The sequence below is a fragment of the Crocodylus siamensis genome, chromosome 1 (genome assembly GCF_052110815.1).
Source record: "Crocodylus siamensis isolate JL-2025a chromosome 1, ASM5211081v1, whole genome shotgun sequence".
Taxonomy (NCBI): domain Eukaryota; kingdom Metazoa; phylum Chordata; order Crocodylia; family Crocodylidae; genus Crocodylus; species Crocodylus siamensis.
Genome location: NC_143395.1, coordinates 408,855,571 through 408,876,832, shown reverse-complemented (window position 1 = coordinate 408,876,832; position 21,262 = coordinate 408,855,571). Strand labels below are relative to the sequence as shown.

The following is a 21,262-nucleotide window of genomic DNA, read 5'->3' as shown; positions in this document are numbered from 1 at the left end:
TTTAACGTGTAAAGCATTAAACGTTTATTTACATACAGATACATGGGAAGGAGTTTCCAATGAGTACAAAAATTAAGTTACAAATAAACTATGGAGCTTTATACATTCATCATTCTCGTTGCACAAAATACATTCCCATCATCGTTCTTAACGCGCTTTACCTTTCTCAGTAACACAGACCTGATTCACAGAGGAATGCCAAATGCTTGTGACAGCTTTTGATTCACAGTTTGGCAATGTGTTAATATCTTTCCTTTTCAAAAAGAACAAAAAATTTAAAAAAATAAGAAGGCTTTACGCCCACAAAACCCAAAAGATAAATGGTCCTAGAAAATGTATTGCGTTTTCACCACTAAAATGGTTACATGATTATTTCAGCATTTGTGCTTGCTCCACGAGACAGACAGTGTCCCATCATCCTTGCGGTTGTATGATGAGGGCATTTAAACAAGAGGGTTTCTCCTCCACTTCTATACATTGTGCTACACTCACAACCGTTGGGAAAACCCAGCTGTCAGGGCAGCTCTTCACAGAGCAATTTATAGCATGTGAAAATAATGCCATCTGGGAACTTCCTTCAACATTTTGTCTTCATTGGCATGGGTACTGCAAACAAAATGCTGCTATTAGTTTTTAAATACACTTTTCAAGCCCAAATCCAACTATGGCTGATGGTACAAAGGGTACCTGAAAACAATTACCTGGAATCAAATCAAAATTGAAGCAATCAAAATTGGTGATGGTTCAGTTCCTTTTCTGTAACGAACAAAAAACCCAACCTTATAAACCTTCTAAAAATTAAGTAAACTATTGGTATTTTGGAAGAAACGAGCTTAGAGCAAGCGATATTGTAGGCCATTAAAACCTGACTGTTGACATTACAAGTAACATGCCGGGTAGATAATATTACAAAGGAAAATGGTCAGTAAAAGGGGAAAAAAATTAAATGTCTACTTAAAATATTAATGAATGCAAATGTTAATAGGATGAGTCTTTCCTCGCAGATTAGAGGCAGAAAGACAAACTTGTCATGTGAAAATGCACAGAAGACACAAATTCAATTTGTGCAACAGAATAAGAGTGAAGTGGAGATGAAAGTGCAGCAGGCCGGGTGTTTCCACAGATTGGCAGGGGAATGACAGGAGCAGTTTTCCTGGTAAACAACTGTGGAAAATGAAATGGAAATGCAATATCCATAATGCAGCTCATTATTCTAAAAACCCGTGGCATGTATTGAAATATTCCTCTTTAATATTCAGGGACAGACTCATGCTTCAACACTGATACAGGAACAAGCTCCAGGATGCTGGCTTGCCCTGTTAGACTGCTCCTTTCTTTCCCAAAATGTTTTCTGAAGAAAACTTCATTTCGTTTCAGCTCTGACAGTTCAGCACAGACACTCTGCAAGAGTAGAGCCAGGGACATGCACGGATCGACTAAGGGTCCCCCCGTCAGAAACCACGGGTTTTGCTCTCACTGTGCCCAAAGGCCAAACAACATCCCCACCCACCAGCACCACCAGAGCCAAAGGCTCTCAGACTGCGGAGGCCAACTTGGTTTAATTTATTATCACTTGTCCCACCCGCACAATACTGGACTTTAAATCTATTCTCAACACTGAGGAATGATGATGGCACAAATGCCAGCTCCTCTGCACCCATGTCTGTGAACTGAGCTGAGCTGGGAGGTTGATGGAGAGGAAAATATGACATCGGCATGTTAGAGGTTTCCCGCATGTGGGTTAAATAAACCAACAACCCTGAAGGCTTGAATACGTGGCGTTGGCCCAACAGAAGGACTCTCACTTTGCAGTCTACCTACCCATGCTGGGAGTACAACTGAGAGAGCAGGCATCGAGGATAAATGAAAAGCCAAAGCTATCCTTATGTGTTAGAACAAGTCCATGGTCTAGCGGCTCGTACAGAGAACAAGGAGCCAGGACTCTGGTCTTATTCCCATCTCAAGTTACCGCGGTACTTGTTTGCACGATCTCCACTGCACTTCAGTTTTGCTGTCTGCACCAAACAGGTAATATCTCCCTCTCCAAGGTGGGGCCCCTGCAGCAGCTGGTGCACAGGAAAAGTCACTGCTTGCAAAGCACAGCGTCTCTGGTGAGAGTCATGGCATGAAATCATCCTCTGCCTGGGGAAGGGAGTCTTTCCAGCACAGGGCACAACAAGGGTCTGCTCCTCAAAGCGTGCCTCTCAACACAATCAGGCTGTGTTCAACGTAGAGCTTTTCAGACTATCTAGCATTTCAGAGCCACCTACAGTGCTTCCCTGGTACTATGACAGTGAGACTTCTGAACCTCCCAGTCCCAGTATCGAGCAATTTGGCATTGGTGCTAGGAATCTGGAAGATGCACAGCAGAGCCATGGCCTAAGCCTAATGGCAAACACTTTCACAGCCTTAAGCAGCAGTGGAAAGGGGGAAACAAATGAAAAATGCGTCCGGTACTTCAGCCAGGATCCCAGAGAGCTTCGTTTCATTAACGAGTGCACTAAACGGAACAGAATTCGAGTTGGTCTAGTAAAAGAGATCAGATTTACCCAAAGGGCCTTGTCTGCCTAAACAGAATGCCACTTTATCTCAACTTGCTGGAAAAGGGAGTCTTTGGAACCAATTTGACTGATTGGTTTCCAGTCGCATCTGGAGTGCGCAGAGGTTTTTAATAGCTTGTCATTTAATAGCAAGTACAGAAAGGGATGCCAAGCAAGTGCTGCATTTGCAAAGGGAAATCTGTGTTTCTTAACGCTGCGTAAGAAGGGTTTTAAATCCACAGCTTCCACCTTTTTCGTACTTGGCTCACTTGGCATAACGTTCCTTTTTAGTCAAGTTGAGGCTTGCCTGGACGAGGGGAACCGGCAGTGGTGGAACAATATCAGTGTGATTACATCAGTACAAGTGCCTCATGTAGATCCAATAGGCAGACAAAGACAAATACACAACGCAGCGCATACAGCTGCTGTTCAAGTGGCCGATAACTTGACCAGCTTCACCAGGAGTGCCACTTAGAACGTGCTGCTCGTTCCTACAAATTGGGATGGAGTGATCTCCCCCCAGCCATCAAAATCAGAAAAGCAAGCTGACCCTTCCACATTGATTATCCTCTGCTATTACATTACAGAGCTGCGCCTAGCAGAAACGAACCATAGCAACAATAACCTTGCTCTAAGGAAGAGGTACCTGAGCTAAGAAACTTGAGAGCAGATGTAAGAGCTGCGTTTGCTTTGCATTCCAAAAACAAAATTAAACAGCATGTTTGATGCAACATCCTTCTGCACCTAAAGGAAAGGGATAAAATCCAATGAAGTCAACAAGAGATTTCTGCCAACTTCTATGAGCTCTGAATCAGGCCCTAACTGACCCAATTTGGCCGTTTGTGTGGGTTGCCCTGCCAGTTCTTTTTTGCATTGTACGAGAACAACTCTGTGTTGCTTGCTGGGTAGATTTGACAGGTAGCCAGCCAGCTTTGCACTTCAAGCAGCACAGTCAAGGCGCACACACAAACAACCAAGTCCAATGCGAATCATGAGTCGAGCAAAGAGCAACTGGATTTAAAAAGAGAAATATACATTTAAGAGGACTGAACGCTACAGAACTATTTCTTCTAGAAGGAGCACACCATGTTGCATCATCCATTTTTAGCTCATTATAAATCAGGCCAGGTCCTATCCCACCTACTGAGCACATAAGTGGACTTCCACCTCTAAGCGTCAGTCCCTGAACACCCACCAGTGCATCTCCTTCTGTAACAGGCTGAATGAAGTCTCACCCCGAGGACTGAGTCACAACAAAGCAGTGAGAAGGAGGACCACCCACCCCACTTCTATAGTAACAGGTTTTCAAGGACTCATGCAGAGTGGAACAGGATCATCCTTAGGTGCCTAAGACGCGGAATATAATCTGGCCCTTACTGTTTTCTTCTTTCACAAAGGGGCTGTAACACTCAGTCAGGCATGTTATCAAGAGCAAAGCAGTTACAGCTTGCTGGGCAGACAGACTCAATGAGCAGACCCATTTGTGAAGGTGCCACAGTTCCCCTGAAGACAAACAGTCGGTGAGATACCACACACTTGCCATGGCTACTTGGGCTTCTGACCGCATTCAGCACTTTGGTGCTTTTGCCATTGACGCCTGGTTTCAAACCGAGTTCGTTCTCTTGAGCAAGCCAGTTCTGCCAGGCCAACAGCTCGTTACGACTGATGTCCAATTTATCCACTTGCCCTCTCCATTCAGCATGAAAAGGAGTTGAACATGCATTAGTCCCTGGGAGTGGGAAGTGACTTCTACAAACCATACAAAAAAACAGTAGTTTTGGCTATAAACGAACCGCAAGCCTCATCAGCAAAAGCTCAGGATGGACCTTCGTGCTGCATCACGAATCGCCGCTTTCTATCATTTCCAACCACCGTCTGCAGTCAGGACATGAGTCTGCAGCCGCTCTTGTGGATGCTGAAGAAATTCAATAGCCATTAGCCACTAAACCTAGACTAGCAGGAGCCAACTGCAACTGGTATAGCAATGGCTGCTTCTACAGCAGTATAGACAGCTCAACACATTTAGAGAGTCACTTCAGGTATTTGATAGCCCAGAACCAAGCATCGTGTCAGCTAATAATTCACCACATAAGATTTTAACTGGATGGCAATCACAAAGCCACTTCCCATTCATCGCAAGCACGTAAATCACAGTGTATTCAGATGACGAGCCTACAGCTCAACTCAGAACAGCAATTGCAGGAGCAGGAAAGCCATGCATTACCCTGCTCTTTTTAACATTTTCATCATTCTGCTTTTCCTATTGCAACCCTTCACCCTGTCCTTCTCCAGGAAAGGATCCAGGCGCTTCTCAGCCCGAGCTCACAAAGAGATGAGACATGAGCCATCGTATGAGACGCTGTGGAAACAGATAGGAACAATAAGCAGCCAATGTCTGTTCCAAAGAGCTTGCAACCTAAATGCATGATATGAAGCGCTGGAGCCCATTTTACAAATGGAGACCCGAGACAAAGAAATTAAGCGGCTTGTCCAACATCACTCAAGTAAATCAGGGACTGAAAGACTAGATTTGAGACGGTCTGATTCCCGGTCAGATGTCTTGACCACTCCCCCTCTATGTCAGTCTTGCTGGCATTCACGTTGACAGACCATATTGGCTTCTCCTTAGAGCTGCTCATTGCCTTAAGCCAATGAGGCAAAACGGAGGATTTTCTTTTTTTTTTTTTTTTTTGACGAAACTTGCCATAACATGAAGTCACGCATAGACACTGCTGATGTACCCTTTTGCAGGAGGTGGAACTTCCCTGAAAGGACTAGAACGTGGGTAATGGCAAGAAGTGCTCCCATAGCATGGGGCTGAGCGGATTATAAAAACAAGACAAATGAAGATTTACAAGAGGAATAAATCTGCCAATGAGTTATTGCAACAAAATACTGTTTGTTAAACTCAAAGCGATCAGAGATGCATCTGCAGGTCTGCTACCTATAAAAAGGGGGGAGGGGACGTTCTTGGTTTCCCACCTCGTAAAAACGGTGAATGTGGCAGCGCCATTTGTGTTCGGCTCCTAACACATTGTAAATAAGCCCTTCACTCAAGCAAGGCTCTGAAAGCGTCTGGGGCCAGAATGAGCTAAGGAAGGAATAATTTGAGATTTGCTACCCTGCCCTTACGGACTTACATGCCATACTAGTTCAATTCAAATAGTGTGGTTCATTAGGAAACACATCATCATTGTCTAACTATTGAGCTTTTCTAATAAGAAGCTTCAGGAAAGGCAAAAGGACCTGACGCTTGGCAATCCATAGACAGCATCTGAAATCAAGAGGGGAAATAAGCAGAAGGGGAGAGGAAGGGTCAACTTATTAGAAACTTCAGATTGAATATTTAAGAAAATAGCAATGCTGACTGCTAAGAAACACCCATGGAAAGAGCTAATTTGTTCCCAGCTCCTCGCTCAATCGACTGTTTCCCAATGCCACCGTGCAATTCTTTCCTTAAAATTTACAGTCTTTTAAAAATACACTTACAGAAAAAGCAAATGGTTCCCCTTGCAGCACTGATCTAAATAGGCTTTGTGTACACCCAGCAGGGACTGTGGGATTTACTGTGTCAGACTGTGTCCAGTATAGGAAACAAAAGCATTTATTTTCTTCTCCACATTGCACAACACAGACTGGTCTGGTAACAGACTAGTTAGTCCAGTGCAATTTAAAAGACAGCATTAGTGAAAATACTACAGGATTTTATCCTTGGACGCAAGAAGAGGAAAAACAAGCCCCATGAGACACCTGTTCCACTTCCCCAGTCTTCCTAGCACCTCGCCCAAGTCCCCCTGCCATGCGATTTCAAAAAGGCTAGTTGCTGGAGAGGAAGAATTGAAAAAAAATACATACAATACTTGAGTTAGATGGCATTATATCACATGGCACATACAGTGAAACTTGCTTTAAGCAATCACCAAAAAGACATGCAAAAAGTCAATTGTTTGGGAGTTGGATGGCCTTTAAGCGGACAATCAGGGCAATGGCCTTTTGAGGGTATTCTAAGGAGGTTAAAAAAAGGAAATCTCAGTGCAGGTTTTGCTGTATGACCAAGCCCAGCCAAAAAGCCAAGGCGAACACATTTTTAAATCCCCTGGGATTACAGTGTAAGGGGGAAAAATGGTCCATATTATAGCAAGAACACATGGATTATGAAATGAATATATTATGCTCTTGATACTTACAGAGATACTTTTAAAGATCAAAGGCACAATATGATAAACCCTAAATAATCTGTTCAGGAAAACGTGAGAAAGTATTTTAAAACACTATTTTTATTCTCAAGATTCACCCATTGGCAGCTTTTATATATCAATACAAAAGCCCAGTCATCATCTTAGTAAATGATAATCGAGCTGATTAATGCTAAATTACAACATATCACAGCCACATAGTTACCAAGAGTTTTCTATTCAGATTAACAGAACTGACGCCAAACATTTAAAGATGATAGTCCATGTGTGTGTCCAACTTCTCGCCCAATTTTGCTTAAATGCAAGATCCAATGCATATTATTAAAACGTGGCACTAGAGGAGCAATAGGACAAAAATCCATAATGCTTCCAACGTTGAAGTTTCCATACAAAGAAATGGGCTAAGCAAACAGTTACACACATCAGAGTCTGAGACATAAGGATACAAAACAAGAAAATTAAATGACTTGACGGTCCTGAATCTGAAAGCTACTATATAATAGAGAGCAGATGCCAAAAAGATACCTTGAGTTCCTTCTCCGAGGTCCGTAACATGGCTGCTGCATGAATAAGATGCAAAATAATAACACTTGCCATTTGTTGTCATTAAGCTTAAAAAAACCCTACAAAAATTGTACACCACCTTCTCAGCAACAACTGTAGCTACAGGCTTTTGTTCCACAAATGCATTGTGGGCTGCCATTTCAAACTGTGCTCTCTCTTTGAACACTTCTACGTGATCAATGCAAGCACAGTATTTTGGTCAGAGATGATCTGGGTTTGTTTGTTTTTTTTAACTCCATCACTAAGTCTTCCCAAAACTAATTCAGTACATTAGGACATTACTAGTTACAGGGCTTTGTTTTGTTTTGTTTTTGACTTCAGCAGTCTTCTCACCTTACATTTGACATCAAAGAAGCATAGCCCTTACCCACTATGCTCAGGCCTAGAAAAAAAAGAGGTAATGATATTTTATGAACAGTGCTTATTAGTGTACTTCTGCTAATTACTCTAAGTTACACATTCAGAGGACAGCAATGTAATAAAACTATATCTGGTCTATGGTATATTCAACTGAACTGCTAGCACCAAAAGGGGTGTGTCAGCCTGTATCCACATCTTTCTTTCCAAAGAGCTGTTCGCTTGGAAATGCCGGTACATATATTTTTAATTCCAAACTCACAAAAATGTCCGCAGATGAGAGACGTAACACTATTTCAGAACATACCGTTGAGTCCTGCATCAGGATGCTCCGGACATATTCTATATACATGTCCTACGCATTCATCTGGCTGGCAGCCCAGAAGGATGCTAGTATAGTCTAAGAGTTAACGGTCATCAGCTGTAAAATAAGAGGACCGGATGTGGTATAAAGCATTGTAATGCAGGAGAGATCCCACATCCCACCCTTCAATACCATCGCCAGGATGTTCCAGTCATCTTCAGAAGTGATGTAGCAACTCACTGCTTATCACTGAGAGCCTTGCATGAGTTTCCTCCCTAACCAACTCCAGAGACAGCAAAAAACAAAAGAAAGTAAACCATATTATATTCTGCTACGTGGCCCTATAGGCGGAGTGGTCAGCCTACCATGCTTTAGTATCAGGAACTTGACTTGAAGGCAAGTCAGATGAATCAGAGTTGCAAGGATTGCCTTCACTGAGATAAATCCCAGCAAAAAAAAAAATTAAAAAAAAAAAAATCTTCTTGGCCCATTCTGGGGGCATCTTGTGGCAGCTCTTAATTAAAATTACAGCAAGTCAAATAGCTGATACTCTTCCCCTCTCCTGGCAACGGGGAGGCCACATTGTTTACAAGCGTGTTCTGTCTTGCCTCGTTGATCAGCCGGCAAGCCAAGTCCAGAAAGAGTTTTTCCACATTATCTGACTCTTTAGCAGAGGTTTCCAGATAGTACATGTCTTGGGCTTCCGAAAACTCTGCAGCTCTTTGCTGGGAGACTTCCCTTCTATCAGCTAAGTCAATTTTATTACCTGTGCCAATAAAAGATTGTAAAAAGGGAATTAAATTTTACTTGCATGACAAAACCACCAAAAATGGATTGTAAAGGAAGGAAGCGTTGGCTACCCTGTGCTATAGGGTCATTTTAAGCAAACAATTGTTATTTTAAAGCGGCAGCATGGAGCACACTGCCCCCTCCCCTAAGTGGATTCTCTCAAACACCCAGCCAAGCCCACAACCCATTTAATAAAACTCACTTAATGGAGTAGGCCCTGTTAACATGCAAGCCATTTGGCTTTAATTTAGCACTAATGCACCCATTTAATATCAACCGATGTTAAATGATTTCTTTGTTAACGTCTATTGAAAAATTGCTCATTCTTGCTCTAAGGAGCACTTAAAATGTCAGTTACTGTGTGTTGGGGCCAACAATGCAGTATTTTCTCACATGATTATGAGCTTCAAAAACAAGCTTTGCGGAGTTGGCCCTGCTCCCGTTTTATTTTTATATTTGTTTTATTCATTACACAGGGACTGAGCGAATAATCTCTAGCAAAACACAGGGCGAGGTGAGATGAGTGTGCACTCACCCTACACGGAGTTCATCTTAGCTTACAGCAGGACAGATCACGTATTGGAAAATGCCAGGGCAAACATTTTGTCACTGAAATCAGGCTTCATTGTCTGCGGTGTTTGTGCAGGGCACTAGCTTGGTAAGTGGGTGTTTTGGAAACAGAAAATCCTTTCCTTGACCATTCCCTTCTCAGTGGTGCCACCCCCCACATCCTCAGTTAGGGCACCCTAATTTCTTGGATGCGTTCTCTGTTAAAAGGTACAGTGATAAAGGGTTAACAAGTGATCACTGGAAGCTAACAGCATGTTGCCACATTATAGAAGATTATAAAGCCATCACTAAAAGGTGCAGTGGCTGATTATAAACAACCTCTTGAACTCTAAGACATCTATTCATCATTTACCAACCGTATATACAAACGTTCCCACATGAACCAGACCCCTAAAACACAGTGCAGCTGGCTGCTGCTTGCAGCAGCACTTGCTCTGTGTGTGTGTGCGCGCGCGCATCTGCGTGTGTGCGCGCGTGTGTGCGTGCGTGTGCACCTGCCTGGAACCTCAGCCGAGTGTCTCGTTAGTTATTTTTAAACCTAAACAAACACCCCAGATTATGAAATAAAATGTTACTTTTTTTTTTAACAAGGAGCTAGAGAGATGCTGCTGCTGAGTGGTTATACAATAGCCCAGCTGATGGATCCTTTCCCCGCAGCACCTCTCTACCGTTCATTGCATATTTTTGGCACCAATGCCCTAGAAGTGATGTTGGGGCAGTGAGACTCTGCAAACAACGAAGCCATGCCGGATGTCAATGGGCTGGGTAGGAAGGATGGCTTACCCTCACAGCTCACATACTGGACTAGGTTTATCCCAAGCTTAGACAGTTATTTCACAGCCTGGGCTTTGGTTTGTTTTTAAATCCTCTGGGGGAAAAAATCCCCAAATCCAAGTAGCTTTTGTGTTTAGTGCCAGTGACAGGTGCTGCCTGGCAGCCCTGGAGATGGGAGCTCACAGGATAGGCCTCTTCTAGGCTGCAGGACCTGCCTCTCTGCACTGCCCTGCCACCATCCGCTGGGCTCCGCCTGCCCACGCAGCCTTGGCCATCATGAAGAAAATCCCTAGCAGGGTGGTCTTTCTGTAACAACTGCCCATTGTAAATAGGACTCAGGGCATCCAAAAGCCATTGGAAAATAAAAATTGGCCGCTACCAAAACAGATCCGAGACAGAAACCCATAGGCTCCGACTATTATTTTTAACATGGCTGCAGTCAAAATCATGGTAATAAAATAACAATCCATGAAGTACAAGGGAAAGTGAAGCTATCATTATATGGCTTGGGGTCACTGGACTGGGCTGTACTGACCAAATACTAAATGGCAAAGAGAAAGTATATAGGGATTTATTATTTTCTCTCTCACACAATACAAGAATTAGGGGTGACAAAGGGAAGCTAGTAAGTAGTAACTTTAAGATGAACAAAAGGAAGTTCTTTTTCGCACAGCGTGCAATTCAAGCCTGGACCTCACTGCCGCCAGATGTGGTGGAAGCCAACAGTCCAGCCAGATTCAAAAAGGGACTGGACAAACTCTTGGAGGAAGCATGTATGGGTAGTTCTTGAGCACGGGCGTTGGGGACACAGCCTCTGAATTAGACCGTCCTAGATCTTAAATGTTAGAGGTTGCAGCAGAGGAACCGTGGGGGAAAATCCTGGCCAGCTGCAGTTCACTGTCCCTTTCAGCACCCACTCTCTACCCTGTGTAGCACAGGATACTGGGAAAGATGGACCTACGGTCTGATCCAGTAAGTGGCAGTTCTTATGCCACAGACCTAAGTGCACCTCTCTGAATTGCCCCATTTGACCTGGAACAGCCCGAACTTTGAGAACCAGCCACTCATACAACCAGAGCATTGGCTTTATATACTGGAGCAGTCACTGGGACGTGGAAGTCATCTCCTCAGTTTCACTCGGTGATTGGCTTCACGGCATATCGGGATTAGATTCCTGCACTGTAAGATCAAAATCAATTCCCCTGCTAACGCCTCCGTCTGCCAGCCTGCAACTCCTGTCAACCCCTACCGCATGTGGCTCATTCTCCTGGTGAAATAAGCTGCTTTGAGCACAGTCTCCACTTACCCACTAGCACAGTGATGACCTTATTGCTGGCGTACTGCTCTATTTCTCTCAGCCATTCTGGGAGACATCGGAAGGATTCTTCGCAGGTTATGTCATAGGTCAATATTAATGCATTCGCGCTGCGATAGTAGCTCTGCGTAATGGACCGGAATCGCTCCTGTCCTGCCGTATCCCAGATCTGCAGCTTTGGGTGCAACGCGGGGGGGAGAGAAGAGAAGCGGGGAAGAAAAGCATTAAAACATCCCTGCTTGGCAACAGCTCAGCTTTGACCTAAACGCCTTCAGGGTAAACCCAATGCTGGGAAAGCGCTTGGCTTCTATCCCCTTTGGCTCTCCCTCCCCTCGACAATTTTTTGTTTCTGTTTCTGCACTTAAAGATTTAAATTCAAGGCACAAAGTCAGTTGGCATGCCAGCCGATTCCCCTTGGAAGCAGCTGGTCCGAAAGCTTTCTTGTGACTTTTAGTATTTCAGCCGGCAGCAGAAGAGGGAAGCCTTGCTCACTTGGGATTCGAATGCTGGCATTAGAGGGAGAACGTGCCCCCCTCCCTCCCGAAAAAGAAATTCCAGCCTCCATAAAGCAAGCAATGACAAGAGCTGAAAAACAAAGAGAAAGCATCTCCTCCAGCCCCAGACAAAGTTAACTATTTGCAGAGGGATCATACGAAAGAGAACTGCATGGATAAAAATCATAAGAATCACCAGACGGCTTTAGACATGAACTTGGATCCATGTATTTTGACTATGTCCTTTCTGCAATCTTGGAACATCACCTCACTGCTCTCTGCATCCATCCACTCAGCTGCTTCAGAGAAGTCGTAATGTGCAAGCAATGGTTGCAGTGCTCTTTGAGAGCCTGAAAGGAGATACACCGCTCACGTGTACTGTACTGGCCTCTGATCAGCAGGTCAAGCTGATTTTTCTTTTTTTTTACATTAACTTTGATCCAATCTTGCAGTGAGTTGTGTGTGTAAATCACAGTCTGTGAGCCGAGTTCTTAAAACCATACCCACTAGTCAATGGTCAGTGTGGTCTCCAGCCTCATTAATGTAACAGACAACTCGTTATTTGGAACAAGACTGCAAACGATCCACCTCAGCCACGTTTACATTGGGGAAATGAACCATCATATTTAAACTGGTTCTTATCTGCAGTTCAACTACACTGGCATTAAACTGGGGACAAAGCGTGCAAGTAAAACTAGCAGAACCATTTTCACAGAGGTTGGTATTCCTGTGGAAACTCAAGTCTATGCAAGACAGCTGCATATGAGTCACTGCAGCCTTCAGCTAAACCCATGTTAAAACTAGTTTGAAGCTATTCCTCCAGCTGACACTATTCTTCCAAGGGGAAGTTTTACACCAAAATACCACCAAAAAGCTCAAAAAACAAGGAAGTAGTGCAAATGCATCCATTCTCCATGGAGGGGACCATCTAACACACTTTTCCAACACCTTCAACAAACTTCTTGACTCTACAGACAGTAGATGGTCTTCAAATTCCTCTAAACTCGTAAAATCATCCCTAGCATGGCTGCTTCATGACATAGTTGTGCATCATTTGTATACCTTACTTTCATAGATTTCATAGACATTAGGATTGGAAGAGACCCCAGAGGATCATCGAGTCCAGCCCCCTGCCCCAGGGACAGGAAATCAGCAGGGATCATAGGATCCCAGCAAGATAAGCATCCAAATGCATCTTGAAGGTGTTCAAAGAGGGCGCTTGAACAGCCTCCAGTGGCAGTCTATTCCAAACCTTGGGGGCCCAGACAGTGAAGAAGTTCTTCCTTATGTCCAGCCTGAATCAGTCACGGCTGAGTTTGTGACCATTTGATCTTGTCATCCCTTGGGGCGCTCTGGCGAACAGACGTTCCCCCAGATCCTAGTGGTCACCCCGATAAACTTATAGGTGGCCATCAGATCACCCCTGAGCCTGTGCTTTTCCAGGCTGAAGAGCTCCATGGCTCTCAGCCTGTCATCGTAAGGTCTGTTTTCCTGACCTCTGATCACGCGCGTGGCTCTCTGCTGCACCCTCTCAAGCTTCTCCACATCCTTTTTGAATTGTGGAGCCCAAAACTGGACGCAGTACTCCAGCTGCGGCCTCACCAAGGCCGAGTACAAGGGGAGAATGACGTCCCGGGATTTGCTCGAGAAGCATCTATGGATGCAAGCTAGAGTTTTGGTCGCTTTACTAGCCGCAGCATTACACCGCAGGCTCATGTTCATCTTGTGGTCAATCATGACCCTACTTAGGCTAAGAAAGTTTTTGTAACCCATGTTAAGTATGCTAATTAAAAAATCAGCCAATGGTTTGTTAAAACAAAGCATCTAACATTTTAACTCAACAGGGAACTGCTTTATTTCACCTTTGTTTTTCCAAGCCCTTATCACTGCACCTAAACATCCAGATAGTTGAAATAGGGAGGCCAATACATTTTACAGACTTTTTTTTTTGGTAGAAAGGTTAAAGTAGGTTGACTTTTTCTGTATATGAGCAAACCCACTTTATAGGTTTGTAGCTCACTGGGGATATGGATGTTAAACTGTTCATCACCTCATTATATGTAAATTATAGCAGATTTTGTGAGAGAAGAACATTGGTTAGCTCATTACTGGCTTTCAGAGATTAGTGTAAGAGTTTGACAAATCCAGTTTTGCAGGGGCAAAATTATATGTGGCCAGTTCACAGGCTGATTTGTTGGCACAATGTTGCTTACATGGTTAATGCTCTGAACTGCACCTGCCCTTAGTTAGCATGCAGAAGTATGAGTGCAATTACCTGCAGATCCAAAACTGAGCAGGGTGAGTCACCTTTAAAACTCAGCCTTCATAGACAATAATCAGCCTGGGGAAGGATCCAGGCTTTTTTGTTTGTTTCTGTGATATGATTTTTCCATCCCTTTTTGCTGACACCTCTTACCTGATAAGTATATGCTTTGCGTTTCTGTGGGACAGTATAGAGGCAATCTCTCTGAATGGAAAATGGCTTTTGGATGTGGTGATGTTCTACTGCTCTAACAAGATGAAATTTGAAATTGGAAAGGATTGCTTCAGGACAAAAGGTCCTGTGATTTGATTTAGCTGTGATTCAACCCACAAGCTGGGTATTTAAACTCGAAAAAAGAGCCCTAAAACTTATGGCTATTGATAAAATCTTTCAGACAAAATGCATGCATCTGTTTTTATCACTGTTCAGCTTATCTCTGACAAAATAAGCTATTTAACCACCTCCATTTTTCCTTTTCTGATCCTCCCAGTACAGTCAAAGGATGTTGTCCGACTTAAATTGCAGACGCAAAGTTATCCGGATGCTATTTCTTCGGGAAGTATCTTTAGTTTTCAGTGCCCACACGTTTGCATACACATTCAGCTAGATGCTCACAAACATTTTCACTGGGTTCAATAATACCACAGGCAGGTGAAGCACATTCCTTAAACATTTGCAAGACTGAGGTTTACATTTACTTTCCAGGTGTTTAGCCACATACCTTAAAAGGCTACCAAAAAAAATCAAGCTAATTAACAAGTCTATGTAGAGAGAGTATGTGATTTGTATATTTTTGGTATTATTAAGAAAGAACAGGCAGGCCAGGAATTAGCCCTATATTGCACAGAAAGTTTCACATGCTGTAGTTAAAGAATATAAAGAAAATCTGACATTCCTTCTCTTGCTGGTCATACTAAAATCTCTCCTTGAACTCTTATAGCTATTCTTAGGACTGAGACAACTTGCAGAGAAATCTTGCATTAGCAAATCCATCTGCATAGACTTTGGAACGCAATCCTAAAACCTTGAAAGCCATTTTTCCTGGTCTAGCATTTCTATTTAATCCTAAAACCTACTCTGTAAATAGTGCTTCTCTCTAATCTTAGCCTGTAACACTTGTGCAGGAGGAATCACTCTAGTGTGTAACTGGAGCACAATTTGGTTGCTTTTAAAGGAGTCTGTAGTCAGAGGAGGGCCTTGTCCAAGTGAGATGGCATTTTTACATCTCTCCCCTGTGTCTGAGTCATATCTGCTTTCCATGCTAAAACACAAGCATATATTCCTGCTAGCACTGTCCAGCAAGCACAGCTCTGGAGAAGCAAACTGGATTCAACAGGCATGTGGAGGGGAAAAAAAATCATTAACTAAATTCCGACTGCAGAATCCGTGTCATCGTTGCGGGTGCAGGAAGCCGAAAAAAGTCCAGCTTGGCCTTCGGGTCCCAGATGGCATTTGCAGGATTATTTGCTAGATTTGCAGTGTCAGTTTTCCTCGCACATTCGGTTCACTGGTTAACTCTATTGACTTAATGGGAGTTGCTCCCAATTCATACCAGCACAAGAGGGAATCTTAGTCATATCTTCCAGTCTGTTATGTGGAAATGGAGAAGATGAACATGGGAAGTCTTCCTTGCCCAGCATAAGCAGCGAGTAGTTCTCCTGAAATGCAACAGAAGCCCAGCCGCGGTTCGTTCCCCGTCAGCCTCTCTCTCCCACTGACCATTCGCTCTAACATTTTGGACACAGCTGAACCATTTGAAATCACTTGGGTTGTTCTCAGCCTACAAGTCTCCTAAACTGCCTACCGATGGCACACTGCTACTTACAGCATCTCTCCTCCAGGCGTATTTGCACCCATGTGCCAAAGCCACATAAGCAAAGGATTGCATCAGTGCGATCAGTCCAGAGTGCAAAAGCTCCTGACACACTGCTCCCTTCCCAGCTCCAAAGCACTATGTGGAACATGAACACAATTTTCACATCACACTTGTTACGGTGTTACCGCCCCCACACACACACACCCCTTAAAAAATGGGGAGACTGACAAATGTGACAGTCCCTGGATTGAGGCCACAGAAGGGAGGAATCACCCAACCCAGATACGCTGGTTCCAAAGTCCATGCTCACGTTACATTTCCTCGCTACATGCATTTGACTGTTTAACAGAGAACCATCACTATATGCAGCAGTGCGTCAGCATCCAGCTGCAATCTGATGTGTGGAGTCACTCGAGAAGGAAGAGAAGATGCCTGCACCCACCACTTAGAAGAGGGATATAGAAAACTCCCATACAAGAGAGAGCGGACCAAATATAAACTGTTGCTTAAAGTCAGGCGCCTAAATCCATAAGCCACCTGATTTTCCTGAGAGCTGAGTAGCCAGGCCGTAAGCCAGGAGTCTTGGTATGGCTTAAGGAGCTGAACCCCTGGGTGCCCACTGCAGAAAATCCTGGCCTGAAATGTTTCTTGCATATTTAGGGAGAAATTAAAGCAGAAAGAAAAGTTCTCTCCATGAGGATTTCAAACGTCTGCTCTCAGAAGTATCTTGCTGTAAAGGTTACTTACCCTCCCAATGTAGATCAGACAAAGAAGTGAAAGTGGCATAAGTAAGAGCCGCCCAGACCCTCTCCCCAAGTGCACCAACTGATTTTCTCATCTTGCTTTCAGTTCTTTCTCCATTTACCTTGTAGAAGCAAATAGCCTTTCCAGCCCCACTGAGGGTGAGCGCTCTCTCTAACAGAAAGAATTAGCACATCAGTGAAGATCCCAGGACGCTTTGCAAACTCCACGCACATGTTGCAGCGCTGATGACCTGCCATCACCTCTATGTTGAAGGGAGCAACACATACAAACCACTTTGCCCGACAGCGGGAGGGGGAGAAGCCGCATGTAACTCCCCCTCTTCTAAGAGCTATGAGAACTGTAATCCCTTGACAGAGCAGCCCTCAGGCCAAATTGTTCAAACTAAGAGAATTGGGAGGATCGTCTTGTGGCTGGTTCGCTGGGTCAGAACTCCAGACCTCCAGTCCCAGCTCTGCTGTACACGGGGCTTGAGACCTTGGGCAAAGTCGCTTAACTTTTTTGTGATTCAGTTTATAAAACAGGAATGAATGATGAGCCCTCTGCTTAGACGGTTTTACTTTTGGGGGGCAAAAAAAAATGTTCTCTTACTATACAAAGACTGTTAGAGTTAAAAATACACCATATCTCAACATTTGGAGAATATACCTTCATTTAGGCAAACCGTAGCGTGATTCTATCCGAAAAGTTGGGCCCTTCTCCTCATTGCTGGGGGGACTATAAGGCAACAGGGAACCCTAACTATAGGTTTTCCAGCACTTTTGATAGAAAACTGCACTGATTTTTATTTAACTAAACAGACGTCAGTGCCTAACTTGCAATGCTGAAGCACCCAGCCAGTCACTGAAGGCAAAATCTTGAATTTCCAGCCTGAATACCCACTAAAAGTGCTGAAGAGAGAAAAGCAAAATAAAACATAATCAATTTCCCCATGTGAGCTTATATCCATATGGAAGGAACTGCAACTCTGTCAAAAATTCAGGGAACACCTGAAACCTGCTCAACATCAGAGGCATGTATAATCCCACTTCCCACCAGCTACATCACAGAAAGGTCCCCTGGTTTCTCAGACTGACCAGCTCAGCAGAGACTGGGAGTGCTCCCAGGGATGCTTCCATCCTGCACAACTCCACCAGCCTCAGTCTCTACCCCTGCCTTAGGAGGATAGCAGGAAAGCTTCCAGGAGCACAGCGGCGGACTGGGAGAAGTGTGTCACCGCTTTGGTTAACCGAAATTCAGCAAAGGGAGGCTGCACTGAAATAAATCTATGTGCTTCCATAGCACCTACTACATTTTGCAAAACCCCTTCGGAAAGCATATGGAGTACTATCATTCCTGTGTATGCACCAGTGTGGGGATGCAGTCAGGAAAGCCAACCACACCTTGTCATGCATCCACAGATGCATCTCAAGCAGGTCCAAAGAGGTGATCCTCCCCCTCTACGCGGCACTGGTCAGGCCACAGCTGGAGTACTGTGTCCAGTTCTGGGCGCCACACTTCAGGAGGGATGTGGACAGCATGGAGAGGGTCCAGAGGAGGCCACTTGCATAATCAGGGGCAGCAGGGCGGGCCCTATGAGGAGAGGCTACGGGACCTGAACCTGTTTAGCCACCACAAGAGAAGGCTGAGGGGGGACCTGGTAACTGTCTACAAACTAGTCAGAGGGGACCAGCAGGCATTGGGGGAGTCCCTGTTCCCCCAAGCACTGCCAGGAGTGACTAAAATAATGGCCACAAGCTGGCAGAGAGTAAATTCAGACTAGACATCAGGAGGTGCTACTTCACTGTCAGGGCGGCTAGGATCTGGAACCAACTTCCAAGAGAAGCGGTGCTGGCTCCTATCTTGGGGGTCTTTAAGGCAAGGTTAGACAATCACCTTGCTGGGGTTGTTTGACCCCAGTACTTTTTCCTGCCATGGCAGGGGGTCAGACTTGATCTGCTCAGGTCCCTTCCGACCCTACTAACTATGAAACTATGAACAGAGGCACATGGCTACATGATACATCCAAGGTCTCAACAATCCAGTTCACATGTTCTCAGATAATACGGCTGCCCCCTACCCTGTCTTGTAAGTCATCAGAGAGGCCAGTTGTGTCCATCCCCTATTTCAAAGAGAAACGAATACTACTATTTGCCCAAACCCAGCCAGAAACAAAATAAAGGCAAAGCTTAAGCTAGAAGTCAGGATGTTCCTACCTTTACTTTTTCACCATTTATCTCCACGGTTTTAATCATGAAGTCAACGCCAATTGTGGCTCCTTGACCTGGGGGGAAAAGCCCCTGCAAAGAAAGCAGTTTGGTTAGATAATTCTACTAAAAGACAATACACCAGATTCCTCTTGATAAGGAGGCCTCTCTAGATGTTTTCCCCCCTCCCTCTGCCTTCTCTAATCCTACTCCTCTCCCCAATACGCAGACAGGGAACAGGCAAAGAACCAATGTGGAGAGTCCTCTGCGCCCCATCGCACCAGACCCAAAGGAACGGAGAACTAGAGTCTGAACACAAAATTCCCACGACCCAAACTGGGAATCCATGCTTGGAGCAGCAGCAACATTGGCCCCTACATTGCATGGAGCAACAGAACAACTAACCGCATCTTCTGTGGTGCAAATTAGCTCCAGGGTGTTTTTCCGTCCACAGAGCCCTTCTCCTATGGAAAGCAGCTGGCTTGGGAGGTGGAGAGGCAAATGACAGGAATAAACACAAAAGGAAAGAGGAAAACCTCCTACAGAAGTTTTACACCTTTCCCTCCAGCATGTGATACTGGCTGCTGGGGGAGGATTGGATAGGCTCATTGATCCGGCATGTCAATTTGTAAGGACAAGCAGAACCAGAAGCGTCAATCGGAACACGACGGTCTGTTCACACCGCATCATAGCCTCCCCGTCCCCCTACTCCACCGCACAGCTGTGTCAAAGGAGCTTCTGTCTCCTCCCAGGCAACAGCCTCACGTTTTTAGTCTGAGAGCAAACGCAGGGCCAGGCGCTCTCTTTACTGCGGCAATCTCAAGAGCCTGCCACTGCAACATTTCTGGCAGTGCTTGGTTTCAAAGGGCCCCGAGCCACAGCAAATAGTGAATAAAATACCAACAGCTTCCTAATGACTGGTGTGCAGACCTGCAGGCCTGGGCAAAGTCACGTCCATGTGGGGACACATCTGCCTCTGATCGCAGCAGTTGCAGTAGAGCTGCCAGAGCCGGAGCAGCAGCAGATTTTGCACTTAACCCCTCAGGCTGGGCTCTTGCACACCTAGCTACTTACTAGCAGAGGGAGAGAAGGGCCAGCCTGTGATTTCCAGAGGTGTTTTTAAAACCAAATCATGATGGAAAACGCTGACACAGCTGCCACTGCCCTCCCAAAAGACAACTCATGTTATACAAAGCATCACACAGACTCCCCTCTCCACCCTGGAGGCAGGATCATTTTACAAGGCAGCTGGTCCACGAGCTTCTGGATTTACTTCATTTTCTTCAAGGCAGGCAGGGACTTAACCCATTTCTATTCCGAGAGTTTAGCTACGTGGCTCACAGAGGTAACCAAAGGTTTGCAAGGCCACATTTGGTCTTTTATTTTTTTTCAGTTCTTTAAAGCTATTGTTAGACACCCTTTAAAAGACTCCAAATATCTCATTTCCAAAAGATGCATGAAGTTGATGAAAAGTGCTGGCTGGGCAGCTGAATTTCTCAGTTGTACTATTAGTTACCAGGAGCAACAACAGCTTCCCATCACTTGGGACCCACGTCCCCCCAGACCTGGAGGGAGCACGACAGGGGAGGCACCCTGGCGAAATGCGGCAAGAGGGTACGTCCATCTCTGTGTCCCATCTAGGCCTGATCCAAAGGCCCTCAGTCTCAGTGGCAGTCTTCCCAAACTGCTTTAAAGGGCTTTGGAGAAGGCCATCCATTGGGGTCCGTTTTGAATGACTTGGTAACCCTTACAGGACACAGAGAGCAGTGGCGAGACACGATACCACCCTCCCCAGCAGAGGTGTAATGAGGAAGTCGTGCTCCCTAGGCAGTGGCAGTGCCCAGGTCCTCAGCTGCCATTCTTGTGCCACCTCTAAAGATGCCCAGAGCTGGTGCCCGCTCACCTCCTCCTAGTTATGCTACCGCTCCTCAGTACAAGCATTACAACGACACACTGCTTTAGGAAATGCAGCCAACACGCTTAACCTCTACCCGCCTGGCATGCAGCCCAAATCACAGCCCCGGCTACTGCAGCCGGTTACTTGCTCAAATGGCTTTACACAGCAGCTGCCCCAAAAGCACGTTGCTCCCCATTAAGCAAAGTGACAGCCTACCTGAGTGAAGCGTCGGACTAAGCAGGTCTTCCCCACGCCGGCGTTGCCGATTAAAACAATTTTGAACAGGAAATCATAATCTTCCATACTCATTTACGCAGCTGCGAGGGAAGGAGAAAGGCAAGTGAGGCAAAGGGGAAGTCTCAGCCGAGGTTCAGCCAGCTGCCGGGTCTGTGCCTCGCTCTGCTCTCAGGAGCCTAGCATGTGATTTCCCTGCAG

General features: G+C 45.1%; 1 protein-coding gene across 2 annotated transcripts in view; it reads right to left on the bottom strand.

Annotated features, from left to right (window-relative positions):
• The window catches only part of RAB30 (RAB30, member RAS oncogene family), a 76,651-nt gene continuing 55,389 nt past the window's right edge, over positions 1 to 21,262 (bottom strand). For both annotated transcript variants that reach the window (XM_090030675.1, XM_090030677.1), the window contains 4 exons: positions 21,044 to 21,144; positions 18,940 to 19,023; positions 11,401 to 11,584; positions 1 to 8,727 (listed from right to left, as the gene is read on the bottom strand). In XM_090030675.1, coding sequence (XP_089886801.1) covers positions 8,477 to 8,727; positions 11,401 to 11,584; positions 18,940 to 19,023; positions 21,044 to 21,136 — 612 coding nt within the window. In that variant the 5' untranslated portion in view covers positions 21,137 to 21,144 and the 3' untranslated portion in view covers positions 1 to 8,476. The remainder of the gene's footprint in view (positions 8,728 to 11,400; positions 11,585 to 18,939; positions 19,024 to 21,043; positions 21,145 to 21,262) is intronic.